Source organism: Podarcis filfolensis (assembly GCF_964270895.1).
Source record: "Podarcis filfolensis genome assembly, chromosome: 17".
NCBI lineage: Eukaryota > Metazoa > Chordata > Lepidosauria > Squamata > Lacertidae > Podarcis > Podarcis filfolensis.
The window spans coordinates 852231-879204 of record NC_139621.1 but is presented as its reverse complement, the minus strand read 5'-3'; the positions used below and the strand labels follow the sequence as shown (position 1 = coordinate 879204).

Sequence of the window (26974 nt, the reverse complement as noted above, 5' to 3'; positions counted from 1 at the left end):
ATTTTAATATTTCTTGTAGAAATATTAGTACAATCAAGCAGTATATAAATTTGTTGGTTAAATAAAAGTGAAATGCATCTGTTGAAATTCTGCTCACTAAAAGCATGGGCGTAGGAAATAAAAAGCAGCTGATGAGACTTGCATACGGATCATGCCAGTCTTTAAACTAAAATGTTTAAAAACTAAAATGTTTAAACTAAAATGCCTTCTAGGCAAAATTATCTGTCTGTTTGCAGCCAAAAGTGAAAGCTTTGAAAAGCAACAGTTCTGTCAATAGGCGATAAAAGGAATTGAAAGTGAGAGGAATTTATAATATGGCGGTTGCCCACATTCCTAATCCCAAAAGTTGCAAACCTAAATATGCACAAGGTCAAGAGCTGCAAGACTCACATCACCCCCTTTTCTCTAACTGACCATCCCAATAGTCTCCCAGTGTTTTGTAACTCCCCCCCTTTCCAGGAGGTACAGCTTTCCCTCACTTCTTCTGCCTCAATCAAGTCTGGCGAGGGTTTACCAGGGCTTAGTATGTCTAGAAAAAGAACAAAAGTACCCCAGGTCATGTGCAGAGTGCATTCCATCACCTATAATAAATCAGTGAGGTGGGTCCTCCAGTTCAGGAAGTATGGCTTGCAACCAAGCATAAGCTCCAGCACCCATTCACCTTGGTTCTTAAGCTATGGCATCTTCTTTCTTCCTCTCCATACTCTATAAAAACCTATAAAGTTTCCAGACCACTTCATGCATCAGATGAAATGGATAACTCAAGGGATGGTCTAGGCTGCGATGGGTGTTGTTTTTGGCCACTCTAGGCAAGTTCAAATACTTCCCTCCACTCTCACTCATCTAATGGCATGCTGAGCCACAGAATGACATCACATGACCAAGAGTTGACCAAAATGCTATGTTCACATGTTCATTTTAAATGCCTGTCCTGGCTTTATTTCCTCCCATCCCTTTACATTTCCACCTCAGTGGCAGGCCGCCAAGGGAGATCAAGAGGCTCTTGAGTGCGTCCCCTGGAATGCAAAGGCTGTGGCCCATCTGGTGAGCTTCTGGAAGCTTCAGTCAGAAGTGTAGGTGGCTGCTCTCTCGCCAAGTGCTTGTCCAAATGCGTTTCTTTCTCTTTCTTTCTTTCGTTATTTGCAGGACTATTTCTGCAACATGTTGTTGATGTAATGCTGTTGGCATTGCCTCAAGAGACAATGGAATGTGCCTGCAATTCTAACCCCCCTTACAGAGGAGCATGCCCAGTTGAATTCAGCGGGTCTTACTTCTGAGCAGACATGTATGGGATTTGATTGGTAGACATTTTAACAGCAAACGTCCCTTAAATTTTGGCTGCAATAAGAAATAAAGTCTTCAGGGTGACATGGGAATCCTGAGGAATCCTTTAGCAGTAACGGATTAATAGGGTTCTGCTCTTCAACAGTTGCATTAAGTGAAGACTGTGAGATACTCAGAGATTGTTCTTAGGTGCTGCAGTTTTTAAATGATGTGTACAGCCCCAGAAATGATTTCAGTGAAGGGTGGCCAAATGAAGAAGATGTATGGTTCGAATGCAGTTGAAGGACTGGTTGGTGAAACGCTTGGAATTCTTTTCTGATTTGTTAGCTGAGGGTGAATATGGACAGGACAGGAAAGACAACAGGCAGCTGCTGGAGGAAGCTTGTGTTTTGAAATAAGCCCCCCCCCCCGCCTCCCCCCTGGGACACATGGAGGCGAAGCTGCGGCGCCCCGTTGCTCGTGATTCCACTGGGGCAGAAGGAGGACAGGGGAGCCACTCTTTCCCATGCGGGGCTGCCTGGGTGAAAACCAGACCATGTGGGACGGAGATGCTGCCCGCGGGCTCCCCGCTAGGGTCACCCCCCCCCAGGAAAAAGGCAGCTGCCCGCCCCCTCCTGTCCGGCCAGCGCCTCTCCGCGGGGGAAGCCTCCTGCGCGGGCGGGGCAGCTGCTAATTGGGCGCAGCTGGGCGGGCGCGGAGCCCTTGAAAGGCGCGCGGGGCGCGGCGGCGGAGGAGGAGGGTCGGGGACGCGGTGCTAGTCCGGCAAGATGGGGAGCTGGAGCCCCGCGGCCAGGTGAGTCGGTGGGGGGGGCAGGTGAGAGAGAGGGGCGCTTCTTTTACTGGAATGAGCGGCCAGCAAGGTTTCCTGCGCGGGGGCCGCCCGGTGCAAACTCCCCTCCCCGGATAAAGGAGGTTTCATGTTGAACCTACTGGCTGTAGGGCTGCCCCAGGAGTCCCGTTGCCTTCCGCACCCCCGCTGCTTCTGCTCGGGGAAGCCACGGCTAGTCGGTTCAGACAGACAGAAGCGTTTTTGTTAAAGCGAGACTCCCTGGCCAGGCATGCGATGCTATTATGTACATCTGACTTCACTGGTTTTCTAGCCTGCTGTTTCTTAAAGTCGTCTTGATTTCTATGTTTTCACTAGGTTTTTCACTTATGGAAACTGTTCTGATATATTTGTGATTAAGCTGCAAATAACGCTTGCAGGTCAGGCGCTACATCCTCCATACACCTGTGGTCGCCAACCATCGCAGGGCGCTCTGCCTTCTCTCCCTCTCCACTATTGGCAGCCTCTGGTGGCTGCCTCACCTTCCCTAATGGCGGGGCCACTGGCTAGGGCTCAGTCTTCTCTTGCGTATGTGTAGCAACTGGGGTGTGGAGAGTGTCCTAGCCTGGAACACCTTAGGCTTCTCTACTCCACAGACTATTTTCCTCCCAGCCGGCTGCTCTTTTCACACCCTCCCACCCCAGACTCCCCAACCCCGAGAGAAAGAGGAGACAGCCCATTGGGCATGCTCCAGATTAATAGAAAACTTTGTTAGCAAAGATGCCCGAGCAAAACTCTTCCAGATTTGGAAGCCATCTTGGGATTCATCTAGTCAATGCCCTCTGCTCAGTTCAGGAAACTTGCAGCTAGTATCCCTGGCAGGTGGTTGCCAAGCCTCTACTCAGTGCCAGATTTAGGGCAATGTGGGTGGTTCCTTTGCACAGGACACCAAGCCAAGGAGACACACAACAACAACAAAAACAACCAAAAAAACCTTTGTTTATATGGGAACCAACTCAAAATTAGGCCCCAGCCAGACAGGCAATTGAGTTGCCACAATTATGATGTAGTGCACTTGAGAGCATGCACAGAGCATGTGAGAGCAAGGATGGCATGAAAATAATATTTAGGGGGGTGCCAGATTTGCCCTCCCTCAGGGTGCCATATTACCAAAGTCTGCCCCTGCTGTGCTTAAGTACTTCCAGTGAAGGAGATGTTGCCATCTTATGAAAGACTGTTGAATGGCTCTTGCTGTTAAGCAACATCTCCAAACATGTAGCTGAAATCTGTTCCCTTGCTACTTCTGTGCCTATAGTTTTGCTTCTACCCTTCTGGAGCAACAGTAAAGATGCAGAACCATATTTGGTGTTATCTCCCTTTGGCTCCCCCACTCTTGTTCCGTGTTTTGCCAGGTTTCTAATAGCTGAGGCAGTTTAAGATTAAAAGAAAAGAAAAGAAAATAGTGACAGTCTGGGAGCAACCTAGGAAAGGCTTGCCTCCCTCTGCCTCCCACTGTTTGCATGCAGCGTCAACCATTCCGTGATTCTCTTTTCAGGTTGCTGCTTCTTGGCTTTCTGGCTCCTGGAGTGTGCTTTCAGTTTGTTCCTGTAACAGGTAAAAACCACTTGGCTAGGTGAATATAATGCCTAATGTGTTTTTCAAAGCTTTTGCATGCTCTTGATTTCCTTCTTGTTGCGAACAGTCTGTTAATAGGGATGGAAGAAGGGTACATCATTTTCCTCTTTAAAGAAGGTGTGTCCCACTCTTGAACTGCTTATTCATGCAAAGTAAACAGGACAGGAGTTGGCGGCTCGGTCCTTTTCCAGGCGTCTGTCTGCCATGGAGTGGATGATCATAATACCTGCAGCTCCTGTCATGGGTTGGCCAAGATTTGGCAGTTGCTGGGTGAGCCCAGACCCATTGAGAGCCACCCAGCTGGAGGCAATGCTACTCTTTGCACTTGGGACACTAGCATATCTAGTGTTAGCATATACAGTGGTACCTCGGGTTACATACGCTTCAGGTTACATACGCTTCAGGTTACAGACTCCGCAAACCCAGAAATAGTACCTCGGATTAAGAACTTTGCTTCAGGATGAGAACAGAAATCGTGAGGCGGCGCAGTGGCAGCAGGAGGCCCCATTAGCTAAAGTGGTGCTTCAGGTTAAGAACAGTTTCAGGTTAAGAACGGACCTCCAGAACGAATTAAGTACTTAACCCGAGGTACCACTGTACTGCTTGCTAACATCTGACTTACTGAGGCCCTGAGAGCAATGCAGAAAAGAGTACATCATGAATAAATACACCATTTGCTGCCACAAGGGACCTGAGTACATTTAATTCAGTGAGTTTTTGCCCACCAAAATTTACAATGAGAACCTGTGGCTCTCTGCATGTTGCTTGACCACAACCCCCATCATGCCTCACACTGGCCATGCTGGCTGCACCTTGTTAGTGGGTGGAATCCAACTTCCAGAGGGTGGCAGGTTCTCCACTGCTGGCTCAGGGCATATTTTTAGTCTTGAAGACTTGCGTTGAAGATAAGTCTACCGATTGCTGTAGAAGCAAAGGATGCAAGTCCTTAAGAATTGATCTGTTCCCTCTTTATGTGGTACTCTTAACTGAACTTCCACAATGTTTCCACTCCCCCCCCCCATCCTACTTAACTGGCTGCATTTCTCTTTCTTCCCCTGCCCATTCGCTAAATAGCCCCTGCAGCCTGGCTCCTTTTGCCCCCCTCCTCAAATAGCGAGACCAGCATTTCTCAAACTTGGGTCTCCAGCTGTTCATAGAATCATAGAATCATAGAGTTGGAAGAGACCACAAGGGCCATCGAGTCCAACCCCCTGCCAAGCAGGAAACACCATCAGAGCACTCCTGACATATGGTTGTCAAGCCTCTGCTTAAAGACCTCCAAAGAAGGAGACTCCACCACACTCCTTGGCAGCAAATTCCACTGTCGAACAGCTCTTACTGTCAGGAAGTTCTTCCTAATGTTTAGGTGGAATCTTCTTTCTTGTAGTTTGGCTCCATTGCTCCGTGTCCGCTTCTCTGGAGCAGCAGAAAACAACCTTACTCCCTCCTCTATGTGACATCCTTTTATATATTTGAACATGGCTATCATATCACCCCTTAACCTCCTCTTCTCCAGGCTAAACATGCCCAGCTCCGTTAGCCGTTCCTCATAAGGCATCGTTTCCAGGCCTTTGACCATTTTGGTTGCCCTCCTCTGGACACGTTCCAGTTTGTCAGTGTCCTTCTTGAACTGTGGTGCCCAGAACTGGACACAGTACTCCAGGTGAGGTCTGACCAGAGCAGAATACAGTGGCGCTATTACTTCCCTTGATCTAGATGCTATACTCCTATTGATGCAGCCCAGAATTGCATTGGCTTTTTTAGCTGCCGCGTCACACTGTTGGCTCATGTCAAGTTTGTGGTCAACCAAGACTCCTAGATCCTTTTCACATGTACTGCTCTCAAGCCAAGTGTCACCCATCTTGTATTTGTGCCTCTCATTTTTTTTTGCGCAAGTGCAATACTTTACATTTCTCCCTGTTAAAATTCATCTTGTTTGTTTTGGCCCAGTTCTCTAATCTGTCAAGGTCGTTTTGAAGTGTAATCCTGTCCTCTGGGGTGTTAGCCACCGCTCCCAGTTTGGTGTCATCTGCAAATTTGATCAGGATGCCCTTGAGTCCATCATCCAAGTCGTTGATAAAGATGTTGAATAAGACCGGGCCCAAGACAGAACCCTGTGGCACCCCACTAGTCACTCTTCTCCAGGATGAAGAGGAACCATTGATGAGCACCCTTTGGGTTCAGTCAGTCAGCCAGTTACAAATCCACTGAGTGGTAGCATAGTCAAGACCGCATTTTACCAGCTTCTTTACAAGAATATCATGGGGCACCTTGTCAAATGCCTTGCTGAAATCAAGGTAGGCTACATCCACTGCGTTCCCTTCATCTACCAGGGTTGTAATTCTGTCAAAAAACAGAATAGACTACAGCTCCCATCTTCCCTAGCTAGCAAGACCAGTAGTCAGGGATTACTGTACTTCACAAAAATGGATCTAGTGCTGATCCTGCTTTCTGTCTTCCCACAAGAGGAGGAAACTCAGTGGGTGCATTATATATGGTGGGAGAGCCCTGGCGCTGCTGTGTAAAAAGACTAGGCAATCTTCCACCCAGTTCATGTGGCCAGGGAGAAGGAGAACTGAAGTTCACAGGGCGGGCAACACAGAAGTCAACCCTAGGAGCAAATCAGTTTCCTATCTTGGCTCTTTGTCTTGGAGAAAGAGTCCGTGCTGGTCCTTCTGGAGTAGACATTCTGGAAACCCTTTGGAATGTCATTGTCAACCTGGGGCATAAAACACAGCTGTGAACAGATGGAGGTAAAGAAAGACTTATTGAAGAACAGCAACATGAAAACAAGCTTTGGCTGTCATTAAGTGGGCTACTGTTAGATGCCGCTGGAGGGAATTAGGGCTGCCACCTTTTGAACTCCCCTCTGGCTGTTCCTCTTCGTTCTTGTTTAGAGGGTGCAGTTGTAGGATGGAGGGCAAGGGAAGGGAAATGAGGAGCAAGCCCGTATAGATGTGTTGAGCATCCCCAAGAGGCTCAACCTGATACTGGGACCATGGCTTGTGAACCATTTAGGAGTTTTGCTCCCATGTTGACTTGAGCCTGATAGAAGGTCGGTGCCCAGTTTGCTAACAACTTTGATTTTTTGTTATCTCCTTGCCTTTCAGATCAGGTTAACGTGCAGTGTCTAGGCAGCCTTGCCCGACTCCGATTGAGTTCAGCCTATTTCCAAAACAAGTACATCAGCTTTGCTGCCATTGGTGAGTTCAGTTTCTTTTCCTGCTTTTGATGAAGAGAAGACTTGGGCGTTGTTCTACATGTAACATTCTTTCTTTCACCTTTGGAGAGAGGGGTGCATGTGTCCTGCATGTGCGCCTTAACCAGGTTCTGGCCAGTGGCCAGATGTTTGCTTTGCTTCACTGGCTTGAGACAACCTCTCCAGAGATGCATTGGCTGATATCATCACTGAGGGTTGCAAGACTATGTTTCCTGGTGCATGATGACTCTTGTTAGCATGCAAAGCCCATCTGGCCAACTATTGAGTATCTGGTGCCACAGGCTGTAGGTGCCTCTTGTCCCACAGTCAGATGTTTGCAGCAGGGTCTCAATGAGGTATGTTAAAGAATGAAATATTAATGCACACAATGCTGTTGTGGGTAACTATTCTGAAGTGATTTCCCTTTACCTTATCTAATGATCTACATTCTTGTCCTTCCAGACCAGTTTGGCAGGCCATGGCCTATAGACGAGGTCCAGTCAGCAAAATGTGGATACACCATTTCCCAAGACGTTTGGGGGAATATAGAGCTCCGTGCCTCGCTGCTTGGCTGTTATACTCTAATGGTGGGATATAGGGCTAAGCTGTATGCTGCAGGGATTGTGAAGAGGCTTCTGGACTGTTTGTGGGAAGCTGTCTTAATGCTCAAAACAAACTGTTTTGCACAGCGTTGAGGAACCGCCAACATAATGAGGCCTGGCGTGGGTCCCAGTTTGGCCTGTGAGGTGATTCCACCACAAAACACACCCACTTGCCCCCATGCCTGATGTCATCTATGACATCATGTGTGGACATAGTCCAAAAGGAACAGCTGGGTCCTTAAAGCCATTTCCCCCATTGTTCCTTTGCAAATGGAGTTCCTTGATACTGCTGACTGATGCTGACAGGAAGGCCCACTGGGATGGGCCGCACTAGGGCATTCTCCATTGGCTCTTGAGGCAGAGTGGATTGAAGCCTAGGCAATGCTGACAGTCTGTGAGAGACTTGGGGATATTTCAGATCAAAAGGGCAAGGCACTATGAAGCACTGAGGCCTTAATTTACCATTCAGATGGCCCAGAGCATGCAGGACTACCTCCCGCCAGAGCTGTGCTATCTGCTTGCTCTGACCAAAGCGGCTGAACCTGTGTGATGGCCTTTGAATTCTGCATCTGAGTCTGTGCAGTGCCTGGAACCCATAGGTCTTCCTGATGGGAGTGAAAGTTATGGGCAGAAGTATGTGCTTAAGCATGGAGACTGCTAGAAGAAGGTGACGGAGTTGGGACATAAGGCAGTCACTGTTCCTGGTCTTGGGAGCATCTTAAAGTTGGATCTACATGCAACGCCCTGTAGCTTCCATGAGGACTAGCAATTTAAAACAACCAGGAGAACACAAAGAATACAAACAAGGGTGCCATCTAGGGAGGGGGGTCATTGTATTATGTTTCAGACCACCTGTGGTTAGTCCTCAGGAACACCTCGACATCTAGTTATTCCACTAGGTGTACGAAGCTAAGCACAGCTAACTGAAAGCAGGTGCTTTTTAATCTCTTAAAATTTGAAAATATCCACAAATAAATGTTGTGTCAAGTTCATTTTGGTAGGCATTTCTTAATGCAGTGTCTATAAATTCCTTCAGCCGCTTTCCTTTTAAACACCCTTGGAAACATATGCCAGTCCTCAACCTGCCCCAAACACTGTCTTGTGGCTAGGGCCTCTCTCTCCAGCCAAACTGACAACTTTCCCTCTTGCATAATTGCTGGATTGCAGACATTCTAGCAGCTTTGTTCTCTGAGCAGCTGGTATGTTTCTTACATATTTAATCCAGCTCATCCTATACTGCGGGAAGAACACTTCCACCACCGCAAGCATAACTGTTGGTCCTCTTCTTCCCACATTCAGGATGACCAGCACTTCACTTTGAACATCCAGATAACGGCAGCGACAGACCCTGGGATGCAGCATACGGTGGTGCTTAATGTTCCAGTGAGCTGCTCATATGGCCCGTGGCAGCCTCGAGAAATAGTCTGTGAGGCAAACTATATGGAGGTAAATTTTTATATTAGGGAGCCAAGCAGCATTTTGAAATGCATGAGAGGCGTACCTTGAGATCTGCTGCCGCCTTTCAAGAAGCCAAGGCTCTGAGCGTGAAGACTTTCACTTCCTAGAGCAGGAGGTTGCAGACACAGTGTACAGATTCCCCCAATGAACCTTGGCACTGTAGTTCTTTTTTTTTAAGGTGATGGGAATTGTAGCTATGTGAGGGGTTAACTACAGTTCCCAGGATTCTTTGGGGGAAACCATGTGCTTTGAATGTATGGGGTGTACACAGCCTGTATTTACAGGTGTACACTAAAATGCTCTTGAACCTCTCTGACTCTGCTTATGTCATGTGTGAAAGTTGATCTGGGGGTAGAATGTGGAGGAAAAATTGTGTGTTCCAGATGCACATGGGGAGAGGTGGGTGGCAGGCTTAAAGGTTAGAAACAAATATGAGATGCCAAAAATAATTTGAGGTATACACTTCAAAGGCCAGGAGCCTTGCTCCTTGATTTCATGTCGGTTGCCAGAAGAAGCAAAAATGTTTAGTTGGCAAATCCTAATTGCAAAGTGTGTGTGTGTGTGTGTGTGTGTGTGAGAGAGAGAGAGAGAGAGAGAGAGAGAGAGAGAGAGAGAGAGAGAGAGACGGATAAAGCACGTGGGAGATCCTGTACAGAGAGTAGCTGTGAAGTCTCTCCCAATTACAATGTCCCCTTTCCCCACTCAAGGTCTCTGTAAGAAGGAACATACCACCAATCCCAGATGGCTTTCTTCAAGATCAACCTGCAGGTCCCCCTGAGGACTGGGCTGCTGCCTTTCCGGAGGTATCTCTCTCCTTTGCCACAACTGAGAAAGAACTGGGGGGCAGCAGACTTCCCTATGGGAGGTTATTTTAAAACTCTGAAATTATTTCTTCCCTCTCCTCCCTCCCCCATAGGCTGTCGCAGGGGCCTCCTCCATCTGGCAAATCGTCTTTCACATGGATGCCAGGAGGAAGGCTATGCGGGTGGAAGAAGCTCGTGCTGCTGGCTATGGAGTCAACACCACAGACACGAGGGTCGTGCTCAGGGCTCCCTACAATGCCACTGAGGCTCAGAAGGTGGAGGTAAGTGCATACCCCCCCCCCCAAATAAGGAGGTGCATGTCAGAAGGAAACAGCAAGAGCTTGAATGGTTTGTAGAATTAGGAGTTGTATTTTTGTGTGTGTGTCTTTACACTGCTTTGATGGCCTCAAGCTGTAAAGCAACTTATAAAATTGTAAAGTAAAAACAAAACTTGCGTAAGATAAATTTTGCACATATATTTACCTTGATCCCTTCAGCAGTATCCCTGACAGTAAGAGCTGTTCGACAGTGGAATTTGCTGCCAAGGAGTGTGGTGGAGTCTCCTTCTTTGGAGGTCTTTAAGCAGAGGCTTGACAACCATATGTCAGGAGTGCTCTGATGGTGTTTCCTGCTTGGCAGGGGGTTGGACTCGATGGCCCTTGTGGTCTCTTCCAACTCTATGATTCTATGATTCTAGCATGGAGCATCCCTGGCATGGCCAGGGACACCTGTGTCTTTTTGAGCTTGGAAAATGTGCACTTTAGTAATGAGAAATGTAGTGGGTGGGTAGCATGTAGTCAGCAGAATGCCTTGGCTAGGAAGTCTCTCTGAGTGTTAGATGATATATTTCTGCAACTGAAGTAGAAAAGTGGGAGTAGTACTAATGATGGTGATGGAAGCTAGACCCTTGACCAGGGCTTTATGTAGACTCATTATCTGTACTAATTTGGCATGAATGGATTTGAACTGAGCAACAAGACGTGCTGAACTATTTGGCCAACATAAATGATGCAAACTAAGCGCAATTTGAATGGCATGTGCCTAATTCTGCAATGCCATTGAAAATAACTCTGCTCTTGCTAGTTCATGGGAAAAGGGACTGAGCTGTGAGGCACTGAAACATAGCAAATGACAGAGACAGGAGCTGCTGCTTCTGTTTTCAGGTCAATGGGATTCCCTTCTCCTCTGTGAGGTCCAGCACCTACTACAAGCAGCGCTGGATGCTCCTAATGGTGGACACAGCAGTGACCTGCCCTATAGGTATGTAAACAAGGGGGTCTGTCTTTTGAGCTGTAGACCCCTTAAGCCCACAAGAGTTTCCATGCTTTGGATTCCCTCCTTGATGGGAATTCAAAACAGTTGCATTGAAAGGTGAACCTACCTTCTTCACATCTTCTGAAACAATATGAAAACAAACACAGCTATACTAAAAAAATTGCTTCTCTGAATTTTGCAGTACAGTTCTTCAGACAAGTAAGGTGTACAGCATTGCTTATACTGGGGATAAAGTGTGTATAAACATTCATATTAGTGAAAATTGGGGGGGGGGGGACTCACTGCCAGAACTCACTGGAACTCAGTTGAAGCTCTACTCAGGTTGGTGCCATTGCAATTGTACAAGAACAAGGTGAATGCTAAACGATTTTCATGTGGACTTAGCCTTTCCCTTTTTTATCTTTTGCAAACTAATGTTGAGAACTAAATTTGAGGTTAGAAAAATGAGAAACAAAGGACTTATTCACACCTTCCCTCCACTCTTTCCAGGCACAGTCTGTAATTTAAAGCTCTGTGTCTGAGTGCCCCCCTTTCTTTTTTTGTTCTGGAGCTTTCCCTGTGAAAACCCAATCATAAAGCTCAGTCAGAGCAAATGGTCAATCTGCAGAAAATCAGAACTGACATTTGCTTGAATTCAGCTTTAAATAGTGGGTTTTTGTGGGGGGGAGAGAGAGCTCTTGGACATGGAGCATTGAAGCAAGGACCTCTGCCAGACTTTAGAAAGAGCAAAAGGGCAAAAGGCAAGTAAGTGGATTCAGCCCCAAGAGGAGCCAAAACTGACATGTTCCTCCATCCATAGACAAGCTGTTTGCTTAACATTCATCCTGGTTTGCTTGCACAAAAAGCTTATGTGGAGGTTAGATTACATGCCGTCTCTGTCATTCTGATTTGTTTGCTGGGTAGTTATTTGCCAATGAGCATCCAACCTGCATTCATTCTAATTTGCTTGCAGTATGTCTTCCTGTTGCTCATTCATTCATCCCACACTTCAGTGCCTTTCTCTGTCACTTTCCGACCCTCAAAGAGCCTGTTTCTTTTTCAAAGTTGTTTTGTTGTGCTGGGGCAACAGAACCCTTTAAGCCACCAACTGGGAAGTCTAAACTTCTGGAATGGGCTTCAGTCTCTCCCACAAAAGAGTGACTGTCTGGAGACTCCCTAAGCTTCCCTCTCTCCCTCCTCACTCCCCTTTGCCAGATGGTGTGTACTACTCGAAGGAAACAATTACCTGGACTATTCCCAAGAGCATCCCTCCTCTCCTGGTTGGAGCTGGCATTGTCAAGGAGCTGCAAGTGGACATGGGGGTCAACCTGGACAAACTGTCTACACAAGACATCAGAAGTTGGGGATACTCACTGGCTAGTGACAAGGATGCTATTGTACTAAGGATGCCCATTGGTGCACCAGGTGGTAACTACAAGGTGGGTACGGATGTTGTTCCTGGATGCTTTAGATAATTCAATGGTCTAGCACAAAGTGTTTTTGAATGGGGAGTAATTTGTTAAGTGGCAGGGAGGCAAATGGGTGGCCATGCGTTGCTTCACTCCTAAACTATGTACTCTACAAGAGGGGTGGGCAGAAGGTGGATTGGGATCTACTGGTAGTTTCTGGATTGTTTGTAATGGCTCAGCAGGGGGTTGTCTCACAAGGCATATTCATACAAGGTGTCGATGCCTATATGGGCCATTTTTGTGTGTGTGTGTGCCATTGTCAACATATGAGTGCTTTCCATTTTATGCCTCCAAAATCTCAATATTTCTTGTTCATGCCTAGATGGGCTCAGTTCACACTCTGTGCTGCCCCTTTCCCACAATTAGTTCTTCCAACCCCTCTCCCTGCAGATCAGGAAACCTGGGGTCCATTGTGGCCATGACAGCAGGTATTTGTTTACCAGTATGCATGCACCTTCGTAGTGGAATTGTGCAACAATTTTCCATCAAAGACAAATTTGAAGCATGACTTTTTTATTTTAAAAAATTGAAATACAAGTTTTTCGGTCTATCAGATTTGCACAAAAGAGCAAGTCAAAAGAGAGATGTGTGTGTTGTGCCACACAAGGGCAAAGAATGACCAGGCAGGGAGGAGCATGGGTGCCTCTGATCATTGACTTAAACGTTTTGGGGTGGAATCAATGGGGCCATGCAAGCGCTGTGCTTGAATAAAAGGATGTTGCTCTCATTTCTGAGAGAGAGAAGGTCCTACTTTGTCTTGTTGGGAAAGATCTTCCTTTCTTTTTTTCTGTACATGCAAGGGCAAATATTGTTATTGTTATTATTAAGATTTTCCAACAAAATTTTCACATACCGTATTTTCCGGCGTATAAGACGACTGGGTGTATAAGATGGCCCCCCCAACTTTTCCAGTTAAAATATAGAGTTTGGGATATACTCGCCGTATAAGACTACCTCTCTTCCAACGCACACCAAATAAAAATTAAAAAAACCAGTCTCCAGTCCAGCTTGAAAATCCGCTCCACTTCCCAGTGGCCGGGAGCTTCTGGGGCCAATTTTCAAGCATATTTCTGCTTCATCTAGAGAGCTTGGTGTCCTCTGATTTAATTTGCTGTCGTTTTATCCTTTGGTGGGGAGTTGCTGCAGGAACTGCTGCTGTAGCCAGAGTATAAGACGACCCCTGACTTTTGAGAAGATTTTCCTGGGTTAAAAAGTAGTCTTATACGCCAGAAAATACAGTAATCAATACTAAAAACAAACACAAATTACGTCTTATATTTTCTATTATCCCCCCCTCAACTTCCCCCAACTTCCCTTTCTGGTTTATCACATATTCATTTCTTCTGCCTATAATTTTATATACCTTATATATTGAAATTGAAATTACCGGTATAACTTATTAACATTTTCTTAACATTTTACCCTCATATTTATATTTTCTGTTTATATTGATTAATTGTAAGTGTCTTAATCAAATCCTGCAAGTGAGTCCATTTCAGTGCATTGTTTCTGTATATACATCATAAAAGATTCCTAATCTTTCTTGAAATAATTATTGTCCTTATCTTTAAGTCTCTCCGTCAGCTTTACCATTTCAGCATATTCCATCAATTTTTCTTGCCATTGTTCTTTTGTTAGTATTTCATCACTTTTCCATCTTTGAGCTAATAAAATTCTGGCCCCTGTAGTCACATACATTAATAATTTTTTCTTGTCTTTTGGTAAATCTTGACCTAAAATACCTAATAGAAAAGCTTCTGGTTTTTTAACTAATGTTATCTCAAACATTCTTTTCATTTCATTATAAATCAAATCCCAATAATTTTTAATTGTTTTACAATTCCACCACATATGAAAAAGGTACCTTCCTTTTCTTTGCATTTTCAGCACTTGTTAGAGCTTGTTCTAAATATTTTTGCCATTTTTACCAGTGTTATATACCATCTGTACATCATTTTCATATAATTCTTTTAGTAATATACAATCATTAAATTTTAACTTAATTTTCCATAAAAATATTATTTTTAATACATCTGTTTGTGCTAGAGCAGCTCTGCAAAAAGGAAGAAAGAAGCTGATTTTTAAATTTCAAAAAAATAACCACACAGACTACATATTTTCCTTTGGGACAGAAACCAAATGGGAGTAAGGAGTATAGTGCACAGATGACCCCCAGTGAAATGGCACCACACATATAAAAAAACCCCTAACATGCCCAAACAGTGCACATGTGTTTGTCCACCACTGGGTAACATGCACATTTATATTAGCTAGAGACTGTCCTTATTGGATTATCCTCAGATTCAAAAATCCAGATGTAATGCAGGCTAAGGTTCAAGGAGGAGGCGGTCATGTGGATGAGACTCAGCTGCTTCAAATCCACATTAAACTCCTGTGTGGGGGATCCTGCAGTTGCCTGACGACAGCAGCCACTAAAAGGCTTTCTTCCATGAAGCAGGCTGCTGAGAGAGAGGGGGGGGAAATCAGTAGTGGATTTTTGTGTGTGAAAATATTGAGTGTGGTTCTGGAATTAGATTACTCCTTGGCATGGAGCATGTGCTTGGAGCCACCCCACTCCTGAATTCTAGAAAGAGAATGTTGCCCTTCTCTATCCTCAGACACTGAGCTCATCTACACTTCCACTTGTTCCGCTGCTTTCACCCAGTAAAACCCGCCGGAGCAAATATCAGTTAGGTTTTCTACAGATTGATGTTTACTCCAATTCAGCACTAGAGAGCGGGTTTCCCCCAGGAAAGCAGCGGCACAAACTGAGGACTGCTTGGAGCTGTGATTTCTTGGCATGGGATAAGCAGCCATGTGGACAAGCCCACTGTTTCGCACTTGGCTTTGGTTGGCAGAGCTCTAGAAAAGAGTTATAGGAAAAAAAACAATGTAGATATGCTCACTCCTGCTATACAAAATGGTCTTAATGGCACTTTCTTACAAAATGAGGGAGATGAAATGTGTCAAGTGTACACCTGTATTAGAAATCCTTAACAAATTCCAGAGCCCATGTTTTGGGATTGAAATAGCAACAAGGTGGGAACCTGGGAGACAAGGTTCTGTCACACATCCTGTCACAACATGGCTTGTATTAACATTGGGTCCCTTTAACGATGTCTACTTGTTTATCTCTTGCTCCAGACCTATGTGATTGATGGGAAACCAATGATTACCTATAAAATCGCCCCTTATGTAGAGCATCTGTGGGAAGATGACAAGAGGGGTATTACGAAACATACCATCCTGAAGGATATTAGCACCCCTCTGCAACTTGTGCCAGTCATAGTTACAGATTGTGAGTGTTCATTGTAAATAATAGTTCTATAAAGTTGTTGAAACATTGGTGATGGCTGCTTCACAGACAACTGTGTGTGCTAGTAGGTGCCTTCTATTCTAGCAAGATCAAATTGCAGAATTCCCCTAGATGTTCTTAACTCTTCAGTGGGAGAGTTAGAGATGGCATCATACTCTTGGTCAAAGAGTACACTGGCTTACAATGTTCGTCTTGAGCACAGGAACCACTTCACTATTGCTGTGTGTGTGTGTGTGTGTGTGTGTGTGTGTGTGTGTGTCTGTGTGTCTATATGTCTATTCTTGATCCTTGAATTCAGGGAAGAGCTTGTCGCTCCATGGTAGAGCCTTTACATTGAATGCAGATGTTTCCAGGTTCAATCCCTGGCACTTCTGGGTAGGGCTGGACGAGAATCCTGTCTAAAAACCTGAGGAGCTGATGCCAGTCAGTGTACACATTACTAAGCTTGATGGACCGATGATCTTAACTTGGTATAAGACAGCTTCCTCAGTCCCCCCTTCTAAATGGGTCCTGCCCACCTGCACTGAAGAGCTGTAGCTCAGGGGCAGAGCACATACATTGCCAAAGGTCCCAGGTTGAAATGTTAGCATCTCCAGGTAGGACTGGACATGACTTGTATATGAAACCCTGGAGAGCCTCTGCCAGTCAGTACAGGGCTATATGGTCCAATTATTGGATTCCATTCTCTTTGTTGGAGGCTAGCTGATTTGGTGCCTTCAGATGCTGCTGGACTCCCCTCAGCCCGCCAGTGGTCAGGGATGCCAGGAGTTGCCAACCCACCACATCTGGACAGCCACAGGTTGACCACCCTTGGTCTTTGTCTTTGAAGGAAGAACATTGGATTGGTGAAGGAATAAACAAATAAGCAAACATGTTCTGTGGGAAGGATGAGCTTTGTTAAATAGGAAAATTGTCTAGCTTACTAACGTCCTGAAAATGTCTGCAAAATGACAACCTTGAAGGATTTATAGAAAGGAGAAGCATCATATACTTGTGGGGGCTTGTTGACAGAACAACTGAGGAAATCCATTAGAGAGCAAATTTAACTCGTAAGCCTGATGAGCAAAATTGATATGGGGAACTGGCCTAGAAAAAGGTTTTGTTTTACAAAAACTATTTCTCTTCTCCGTACAGATACTAATGCCAGTCTCCAGCTCTTCAATGCAACAGTTGGCACCTTCCTGCCAGATGTAGTGCTGGTCAGTATTACTGTGGATGCTTCAGGGCCCTTGCCACTACCTGAGGCTGAGAAGAAGGGCTATAAGATCTATGAAGCTAAGTATTCCAATGGAAGTCGGGGCTATGTGGTACAAGTCCCCTTTGATGCCCCTGGAGTTGGAAGGGAGGTGAGTGCTGCCACCAACCAAGCCTAGTCTGTGGGCTCTTGGAGGGGAGTGTATTGCAGTTGTAAGGGGCAAAGCATAGAGAGTGGAAGTGCTGGTAGTCCTGTTGACTGGGGAACTTCAGAGTTGACATTTAAATAAGACTTAAGCACTTGTAGATACATCAACTATCCATCTTTAAATCATCTGAGCTAGGAAAACAAATTTTGGCATGACATCCTTGGAAAGGTCTAACTCAAAAGAATATACTTGGAACATGGAGCTTCTTTCATCTAATTATTTCCAGGAGGTTGCATCTCTTCCCCCCTGTATCCTATAACTGAATTGAGACTTGGAAAGGGATGGTGCTTGTTTATGCCTCTGGAACTGCAAAGTTGCCTCTCACTCCAAATGTGTATTGTCCCTGCAGTCAATAGCTGATGGGATGGAATATATGGATACCTTCTCTCTGGAGCATATTAAAACTAAAAACACTGCAAGGGTATGAAATCTAGTAGGCCACAATGCATGGTTTGTAGGTTAAAGTGTAGGTGCCTATCATGCCTAGCTTTCATGAGCACAACAGAGCCTCCTTCCCTTGAGAGCTGTTACACTCTAAATGATGGTGATATAATAACAAAGGTTTGTCATGATGCTGAATAACCAGAGCTCACCTCCGCTCAAATTATCTTCCCAGTATGTACCAGATAACATCAGAAGCTACACTACAAACCCCATATTGGGATTCAGTGTGATTCCTCAGGGAGACACCTTTGATGTCCCTGTTCCTCTGACAGCCCTGGTCCAGGATGCAGGTGAGTCGGTTGGAACCAACATTCTTATCACTTTCCATTTTGGATTCAAGAATCGGTTAGTGGAAATGGTGAGCTTAACTTTAGTTGCTGAAGGTTAAATATTGGGGAGATGTACCTATTACCTATTGTTCAATTTGAAGTGGCATCTAGGATTTCACCAGGGTCAGGGAGGGTACTTCTGGTTTGCCTGTAAAGAACACCAATATTTAACTATGAATATTGAATAGCTTGGCATCATTAAAACAGTGGTGACTAAATGGAGAAGTTATGCCAAGGTTTAGATAACTATTTGTATTATTTTGTAATGTTGATGCTTGGTGTAGAGGGTGATTTAGCCTACCTTGAAGTGTTATGGGGAGGAAAAAACGAAAGTGGGGCACTCCAGTTCTCCATCCTGGGCAGCTCCTGGAAGAAAGTTGCAATGTTACAGAATTCTGTGAGCTGCTGAACGTAAGAGGCATCCTCCTGTTGCAGGGGATGCTGGTCCACTAGGGCAGAGGGGACACTGTCCCACTCACCTTAAGTCTTCCCTCAGCCAGCCCTCACCTGCCTACAATTGGTGCAGGGGAAGGCCCTGCCTGCCTGCCTGCCTGCCTGCCTGCCTGTCCTCCTTAGTCTCAGCAGGGAATAGGATGGGGGTAAAGCTGGAATCAGTTGGCTCTGCTGGTCATTGGCTCTGGTGTCTTCTGCCTTACCAGTCCCAATGGGTGCCAGCCACTATTCTGTTGACTCCTGGAAATATAGCTAAGTACTAGAGTGGCAATTTTCAGTAAATAGAGATTAGTTTCTAGCCTGCAATAATTATTCTAGAAATTGTGCCTAGAAGCATAAAACAAATAGCCTCTTAGAGAGGACTTCCAGGAGAAGATTGGGCGGGACAAATGGTTGTGGGATTCTTTTGCTCTAGGTAAGGTGAGAATTGATGGCCCTTTTCGCTTCATAATCAGTAGCTCTACTTCAAGTACTCTTCAGTGGGCTAGGTGGTAAAAGCATGTTAAATGAACACAGATATGATTTGTCATTGTGTGTGGATCACATTCTGTTTGAGAATCCACAGGGAGCACCTTGTCTTTGTAGGTGCTCCACAACAAAGAGCCTTAACTGTGTGAATGGGGTGGAGGTGTGGCCAGTGAAGGGTTAACAAACATGCGCAGGGCCTTTCCAGGTGAGTGGCCAGGCACTGTGTCCCACCTACCTAGACCCAATGCGACCTGAAGTGGTGTGCCTCCGTGCACCTGTGCAATACCTGAGCCTTGGCAGGTGGCTTACCCTGAAGAGCATTTGCTTCCAGCCTCATGCAAATATTCCTTTTGGAGGAATTGTCATTGTCTGCTGCTTGGCTGCCTAGAAAGTTGTACTACTGTTAAATCATGCCGGTGGCATCGGAAGGGCAGGTAGAATGTGAATGGACTAGGGTTCCTGCTCCTGAAAGCCTTGCTTCTTCCTACTGCCTCCCTCCCAGTGCTGCCCCAGGCTGAGGGATTCTGTGATGACGAAGCCCTCTACCTAGTGGTGAAACGAGGCAACGTGGACCAGGACTGGCTTCCCTTTGCGGGGGACGATCTTTTGACTCGGGAGAAGGCGCAGGCACTCGGCTATACTTTGCTGGACAATGGGACCCACTTGGCCTTAAGGGTGCCCAGGCAGGCAGCCCACGTGCGCTATGAGGTAAGGGGAACACGGTGTGTGTGTGTGTGTGTGTGTGGGTGGGTGTGTGGGTGTAGAAGCTTGGGTTGCACAGCCATGAAGCGGGGAAACAAGAAGCAGCTGTGAGGGGTACAGTGATTGGTTTCCTTGGGGTAATTGTTTCCCAAGAGTCATAGGTGGCAACGTCCTGGGTGCCCGGGCACCCACAAATTTTGGTGCCAGGCCCTGGGCACCCACAGTCATGGGGCCAAGCTGGCACTCCTGCCAATAATATGGTTCTCTGGCAAGCTCACTTGTACTGTACAAGTACTTTTAGATGTAACACATTTCCACCCTGCTCCCTAGCTGAAAATGCTCCCAGAGCAGCTTACAAAAGTCAGTAGTAAGACGGTTCTTTCCAGGTTATTGTTAAAAAGACATGATGTACATGGAAGAAAGAATGGAGCTAGAGGAACCTCAGGTGCCAGTTCTTAGTCCTGGTACATGAATGAACAGCTGGCGTGTAAATGATTCTAGTGGTATGATGAGAGAGGACCACAGGCAGCTGGCCTTGGCGGCAGCGGCACCACAAGAGGCCTTCTTCCCTTCTCTACTCTTGAGCATGTTTGGCACTGGGTACCATGACCAGAATGGCAAATCTCTTTGCTTCAGCAAAAGGAATTACTTACCTCCTATTCTCCACCTCCAACAAAAAATCCTTTTAAGGGCCCTGCTTTGCTTTCAGTAGCCCTGAACCCAGGCCCTTGAGCTTTGTAGGAGGAACCTCTTTGCCTCTGCTACAGATCCATCTAAGGCTTAAGGTGACCTTGAGAATCTGGGGCAGAAGACTGGCTGGTGTTCCAGTCTTCTGCACACTAATGTGTGAGTGCTGATGACTAGAAACTGTGTAGGAGATAGTTTGAATCTTTGTTGGTGCTTTGTCTGAAATGGGATTTGTGTGTTGTGGGGAGCATCCTTGGCAGTGAAAGATGTCCACAGTCTGGCCTGGGCCTTGGCAGGTGCCCACCTCGTCCATTGGCTGCTGGATATCCTCTTCCATTAATCCAAGATATGGGTCTAAAAGGGCCGTTCATGCTGCTACCTCCCGCTTTGTCCAGAGGGAGGATGACTGAAACCAAGGGTGCAAGCAGGTAATTGAGGACTGCAGAATATCCACCTTGGGTTGGAAGTGGTGGCGGTGAGGTTGTCTAAGCCTCCTAATGCAGCCGGCTCTTAACTTGTGCAACTAGTCTGGTCCCCTTTGCTTTGTAGGAAATAGATTCTTTTGGGATTTTGGTCACCTTCCGGTTGCAGCTGAAGGACTATCGTCTCACTGAAATGATAGACTTTGCCGTTTCCTGCAGCTTCTCTCCAAAAGACCTCATTGGTAATCTCTCTCTCGAGCCCAGGGGCAGGGGACCCTTTCCCATATGGGGGCCACCTTCCCTTCTGGGAACCACATGCCAGGGGTGGGTGGAGCAAGAAACAAAAGAGGATAGAGCATCTGATGCTCTGCATAGCAATGTGCATTTCTGTTGTGTTGTACTCTGTATTTTTATTTGCTTTTCCTAATGTCAGTTCATAATTTCTATCATGTCCATCTTGGGAACCAGCTATTTGTTCTTCATTTTCATTAGCAGAGAAAATGGTTTCATTTGATGGTACAGTGGTACCTTGTGTTACGTACTTAATCCGTTCCGGAGGTCCGTTTGTAACAGGAAACCGCTCGTACCATGAAGCATGCTTTCCCTAATGGTGCCTTCCGCTGCTGCTGTGCCGCCAGAGTGCGATTTCCACTTGCATCCCAGGGCAAAGGTCGCAACAAGGGGCATCTGCTTCCGGGTTAGCGGAGCGCGTAACCCGCAGCATTCATAAGGGGGACGGGACGTAACACGCGGTACCACTGTATTGAAGTCTCCTGCTTGCTACTCTGCTTATATTCAGCAAGCCACCTTCTCTCATCTTCTTGTCGCTTCCGCTTCTTGACTAGTCTGCGGAGGCAGATTTAAGGGAGCACAACCAGTTGGGTTGCACTGCATGTGGAGCCTTGGGGGTGCCACAACTATGATGTAGAATGGAAGGTGAGAGGCACGGTGTGTGGAATTTGGGTGTCTCTCAGGGTGCTGTTGAAATTTGAGACCCCAAGGTCTGCCACTGCTTGTCTGTTATGCTCTGGCATATATATTTCCCTTGCAGATTGCCTGGCTAATGGCACAGTGAGGATCTCTGCCTTGAAGCTAGTTGGCACCCCAGATCTGGTGCCTTCTGGCCTAGTGCTGAGAGACAGACGCTGCAGGCCACTTTCGGTGACAGAGGAAGGAGCAACGTTCATCTTCAATGTGACCTCTTGTGGGACAACTCGCAAGGTAAGAAATGGCTGCTTTGTCAGGGGCAGAGTCCATGAGGCCACTCATGTTAGAAGAAGATGGTTCCTGAATGTTTGCTCCATCAGTTCATGTCAAGCTCAAAAAACCATGCTCGCTCTTGATTTGGATTGTCTTGGGTTGAAGCAGCCTGCCTCTTCCTTAGCTACTGGAGATGCCTGTGAAGCTTGGCACGAAGTCTTCTAGTCTGGTACTTGAGGCTCCCTGCCTCTCAGGGTTGTTGGGAAGATGGAGGGGCAATGTAGATGCACAACAAGTGCTACGCTGAGCTCCTTGGGGAAGGAACATTAAGACTGGGGTGGGGGTAACCTGTGGTTCTCCGGATGTTGCCAGATTCCAAATACCCAGGAGCCAGCATGGCCCATGGTGGGAAGGGGATATTGGGAGTTGTAGCCCAACCGCATCTAGAGGACCCCAGGTTGCCCAGCCTCTGCTCTAGAAGATGGTTCAAACCGCCTCCTGTTTTATCGTCTAATCTCATCTGCAGTTTGAAGATGCCACCATGTCCTATGAAAACGAAGTCCTCTATTTTCTCACAGGCCAAGCAGCACCTATCTATCAGTGAGTACTCGTGGCTTGGGCGAAGGCCTGGGGAAGGAAGCTGTTTACCGCATTGTAATACAAGGGTCACTTGCTGACATGGCCCCCATGTGCAAGCTTGTCCTAGAAGGAGATGCATCCTGCCTTTAAACATAACCAGCTAGAACACTTGTGCCACTTTCTGCTGCAGCTTCCTTTCTCCCCCTCCACCCCTCAAAGCAGGGCTATGCCCTCAGAACTGTTCTGGACTGGAAGGGTAACGAATGGACTATTCTCTCACTTGTATTTTTCAAGGTTGAAATGTGCTTGCCGGTACTTTATTGGTGACACCCTGTTGCTCCAGTACAGCCCAATAGAAGCCCCATCGCCAAGCATCCTGCCTGGGCTGGGGGTGCTGGTGCTTGCCCTTAAGCTGGCCAGAGGTAATGTCACAGCACAGCCTTCTGTGGGAGCCTTGCAGGTTAAGGCTGCAACCGAACTTTATCTCAAAATTTGTGAATTTTATCTCAAAACAGCAGACAGGAATAGATAAAACATCTATGAGGAACATTTTTTCATCTGACATCAGGGATGGGGAACCTGTGGCCCTTTTAGACATTGTTGGACTGCAGCTCCCATCAGCCTCAGGCGTTATGGCCAGTGGCTGTGGGTGATAGCAGTCAAAGATTTGTAGGGACAGATCTACATGATAATACAAATATTGTCTTGATGGTACTCCTGTGTGTTGAGGGAGAATACTTCTTAAGATGTTGCTAGTCAAATGCAACTGCAGTAAGTATTCACATTAAGTCTCCCCCCCCCCCACAAGGTAGGGAGATTTAATCCAGCCTACAGTCTTTGAGTGTTGGATACCTAGTTTATGCATTGTGGGCTGAAGAGTTCTGTTGCCTTTTCTTCCATCACCCCAAAAGCATGTGGAGGGGCGTTTTAGGAGCAGCCAGGAACATCTCTTGGCTGTTTTGGGTGGGGGGGGGGGCGGGGTTATCAGTGGCCTAGTTGGGATTCCTCACAGCAAGTGGTTTCTTTCCCAGACCACCTAGCAGAGATGCAATACACAGATGTATTGCAGAAACGGATTCTTTTTGCTCAAAGTCCCTTTTCCAAGCTCCTCAGGAGTTCTCCCACCTTGATCCTTGGGAGCAGCTTTTTGTGTGATGGTGGAGGATCTGTGGGCAGATTTCCATTTGATTTGCTCTAGATTCAGGCAATTAAAAAGCTTGTTCTCTGTCACTGGTATGAGGTCTTGCCATAGTTCTCTGTGATCTCTCAGCCCTGGTACCAGAGCTGAAAGCAGAGGTGTCACTTGCATTGCACCAGCCTGGCTCTCGTGCTGGAGAACAGAACCTATTAGGGAGAAATAGCCTGGGCCAGCTGCTCTCAACCTTGAGACCCAACTCCATCACCCCTGACTGCTGGCCATGCTGCCTAGGAATGATGGGAGTTGTAGCCCAACAATATATGGGGGCTTAAGGTTGAGAAAGGCTGACCTGGTTGGAAACTCAAGGCAGTAGAAACGTAAGATGATTGGAACCCCACTGAACTTGAAGCATGGGAAGCCCCAACAAAAATTTATAATTTGGCAGAATATTTGGACTATATGATATGTATTTGTATAATTTGGAATACTTAATGTGATTTGATTGGATTGTTAAAATGGAAAATTTAATAAAAAATATTTTTTAAAAAAGAGAGAGACAAAGGCTGACCTGGACTGCTCAGTGCCAGCCTTGGCTTGTTAAAAGCAACTAATTCCTCTGGGTTTGTTAAGGTCCTGATATGTGCTTTTCTTCCCCCCTGTGGCACCCTGGCAAGATAAGTCCTACAGCAGCTTCTACCAAGACATGGAGCACCCGGTAACTCGCTACCTTAGAGAACCGCTTCACTTCCAGGTTGAGCTTCTCCACAGCGAGGACCCACAGCTAGAACTTTTTCTGGAGGACTGCTGGGCTACAGCATCTTCTGACAGGAAGAGTCTTCCGCAGTGGAACATAGTGATGGACAGGTAAGAGTCTGAATAATACATTACTAGTTCTAAGAGCAAGGATGATGTTTTCACAGCCTGTTAATTGAGGGGTGAGGTGGTTGGCTGGTTTGGCTGCATTTTAAAATTATATCGTTCCCTTAGGTATCTGGGGCAAAAATAGAAAAGCACTTCTGGGTGGAGGAGTGATGCCAAGAACTGAATGAAATGATACGGAAAAAGCACACAACACAAGGCAGAATGGAGCATGAGAATCAGTACTACCTGCTGCTGTATTCTCTTAAGTACCTGACCATATTGAAACAAACATTTCTTAAAGGGGGAAGGGAGTTTTAGTAAATTTCAGAAGCCAGAAACAGGGGTACTAGGCTTGTGCTGAGCATTACAAGTGTGCATAATAGCAGGTCACAGGCTCCAGCTTTTCTTGTGGCATTCAGGCTGCCCCGGTGTGTCTTCATTGCCATGGGGCTGCTAGCCCACAATGATGTGGCAGCAAGGCTTGTATCTCTTAGCTTCTCTGTCATGTTTCCCCCACCCCAAGTTGTGAGAACACAGAGGACTCTCATCAAACCACATTCCATGGAGTGACTGAGGACTCTGTCCCGTTCCCTACACACCTGAAGCGGTTTGAAGTGAAAATGTTTACATTTATGGTGGACAACCAGGCACTTCAGGGGCAGGTAAGGGAAGCTCTTGACCATGGGATAATGCTTGCTATTGAACTCTTCCCCCCCCCCCCACACCCAACGTGGTCTCATAAGAGTACAGACTTGCCTGCCTCAGCTTCTGTGCTCTGATAGTTTCTGTGGATGCAAACAGTCTTAACTATTACTTTTTATTATTGTAAGCTGCCATAGGAATTAAAGTTAAGGGCACCATATTGATTTAAAACAATAAAATTAAAGCTGAGCTGGTATGTATTTTGGCACCAGGAGACATGTGCTGGGGGCAGGGAGGGGAGGACGTAGTTGTTGGTATCCCGACTGTTGGGAGTTTTGCTTCCTGGTTCTCCTGCTATGTTATGTTGCTTTTACTGTCCTCAGATGTACTTCCACTGCAGTGCAGTCATCTGTGATTCCAGCTGGCTGGCCATGGACACCTTCTGTGCCCGGCGCTGCATTCCCAGAAGGCAGAGAGTTGGTAGGTGTCTTGTGAGGTAAATGGCTTCTGTAGAGCTCTCTACCTTCAAATGCAGCAGCAGGAGATCTGTGGCTCTCAAAGCAACATGGCCAATGGGAACTGTATTCTTAACAGTGGATCGCAAATTCCTCACCTCTCTTCTAATCCCCTGCCAAAGGCCAGCATGGCTTTCCCTAGAACACAGGTGGGAAACCTTTCTCACTCTGCACGCCATGTCCTTGGCAGGATCTGCTTTGCAGGCCAACCCATCTGTCAGTCACCTGAAAGGAGGACTAGCCTGCACAGCCAATGCAAAATTGAACCCCACCCCCATCAGCAGACATCACTGTTATCTTGAAAGGTGGGTGTGGTTTTCTGGGGAAACAGATGGGTTTTAGGTCAGCTCAAAAAGAAATGCACTCAGCAATTGATGTCTTGTCTTGCGCACGTGGGTATAATGCACAGGCAGAGTTTTTTGTTTTAAACTGATGAGCAGATAGTCTCAGTACTGAGATGTCTATTGTTGCCATACCTCAAAGGCCTTTTTAAGGCTACAGGTTCATGCAAGCTAAACACATCATTTAGACTGCTCCTTAAAACACAACTATAATAGAAATTGCTTTATAATGAGGAATTGTGATATTAACCCTAAAACTCATGAAGACGTAATGGCACTACTTATGAAAGCATCTGTTTATGACTCTGGAAATCTATCTTAGGAGAGCAGCCTGGCTGAGGCTATGCTGCGGACCACGCAGTTCTCCAGGAGAACTACAGTGGAGGCTGGACTATTACAACTTTCTGTAGCATTTCAGGAAATGGCTTTTGTTCATTGGGTTTCTATAAACTAATGGCATTTTGGGACATATGCAATAGTAAAGAACAAATGGAGTAGAACACGTGCAGTTGATCCTTAGCCAGTGCAAAAAAATGCTTGTCAGCATGTTCAACTGAGATGGTAAAAAGACATTGAAAGTGTGAGGTGATGCATTTTGATGGAAAGTGGATTTCAAGTCTGCATAGCTTATTAGCTACATTATACTGGTTGCAGAGTCATTCTGCTTTAGGAGGATGTAAATGAATGTGGTAATGCTGCCTTTTCCACCCTCCCTTTCCAGGCCGAAGCATTGATTCTACCCGCAGTCGGCAAGTGCATGTCTCATCTGGACCAGTTGTGATAAGGAGGGACCATACGTGACCATCCTAGGAATAGGAAGAGACTGGACTAGGATCATCATTTAGCAACTGAAATGGCAAATGTTGTGTTGCTGGCTGTTTCAGCGGTGTACATCTTGTGCAATAAAGGTATACAATAGAGATTTTCAGAACTTTTGCTTTTTGGGGGTGGGAAAAACTAAAAGCCCAAATATTTGATTAGTAAGCACCTTATCTAAACTCTGG

At 46.2% G+C, this 26974-nt stretch overlaps 2 protein-coding genes across 5 annotated transcripts in view; both read left to right on the top strand.

Annotated features, from left to right (window-relative positions):
• LOC310752274 (uncharacterized protein) overlaps nucleotides 1–5108 on the top strand; it is a 311176-nt gene extending 306068 nt beyond the window's left edge. Inside the window, exon 6 of the transcript XR_014542883.1 lies at nucleotides 4843–5108. The gene's annotated coding sequence lies outside the window, so the exon portion shown is untranslated. The remainder of the gene's footprint in view (nucleotides 1–4842) is intronic.
• Nucleotides 1716–26892, top strand: LOC310752222 (zona pellucida sperm-binding protein 2-like). Of its 4 annotated transcripts, XM_083592115.1 has the most exons (21): nucleotides 1720–2077; nucleotides 3606–3664; nucleotides 6796–6888; nucleotides 7347–7471; nucleotides 8786–8932; nucleotides 9652–9747; nucleotides 9861–10028; nucleotides 10911–11007; nucleotides 12217–12440; nucleotides 15615–15768; nucleotides 16921–17132; nucleotides 17806–17923; nucleotides 19386–19591; nucleotides 20822–20936; nucleotides 21746–21915; nucleotides 22421–22494; nucleotides 22768–22895; nucleotides 24286–24475; nucleotides 24996–25134; nucleotides 25498–25594; nucleotides 26692–26892. In XM_083592115.1, the coding sequence occupies exons 1-21, from the start codon at nucleotides 2052–2054 to the stop codon at nucleotides 26769–26771; spliced, it is 2718 nt and encodes a 905-aa protein (XP_083448241.1). In that variant the 5' UTR covers nucleotides 1720–2051; the 3' UTR covers nucleotides 26772–26892. The 4 variants fall into 4 exon arrangements, with proteins under 4 accessions (XP_083448244.1, XP_083448242.1, XP_083448241.1 ...); XM_083592116.1 differs by lacking the exon at nucleotides 25498–25594 and having other exon boundaries at nucleotides 1718–2077; XM_083592117.1 differs by lacking the exons at nucleotides 1720–2077; nucleotides 3606–3664; nucleotides 7347–7471 and having other exon boundaries at nucleotides 6793–6888.
• The last annotated feature ends 82 nt before the right edge of the window (nucleotides 26893–26974 follow it).

What these genes read in the sequence shown, in the direction of transcription:
- LOC310752222 (XM_083592115.1), top strand. Translation starts at nt 2,052, where the DNA reads ATGGGGAGCTGGAGCCCCGCGGCCAG. An exon ending in AGCTGGAGCCCCGCGGCCAG is followed by an intron (nt 2,078 to 3,605) that starts GTGAGTCGGTGG and finishes TTCTCTTTTCAG; the next exon opens with GTTGCTGCTTCTTGGCTTTC. An exon ending in TGGAACATAGTGATGGACAG is followed by an intron (nt 24,476 to 24,995) that starts GTAAGAGTCTGA and finishes CCCCACCCCAAG; the next exon opens with TTGTGAGAACACAGAGGACT.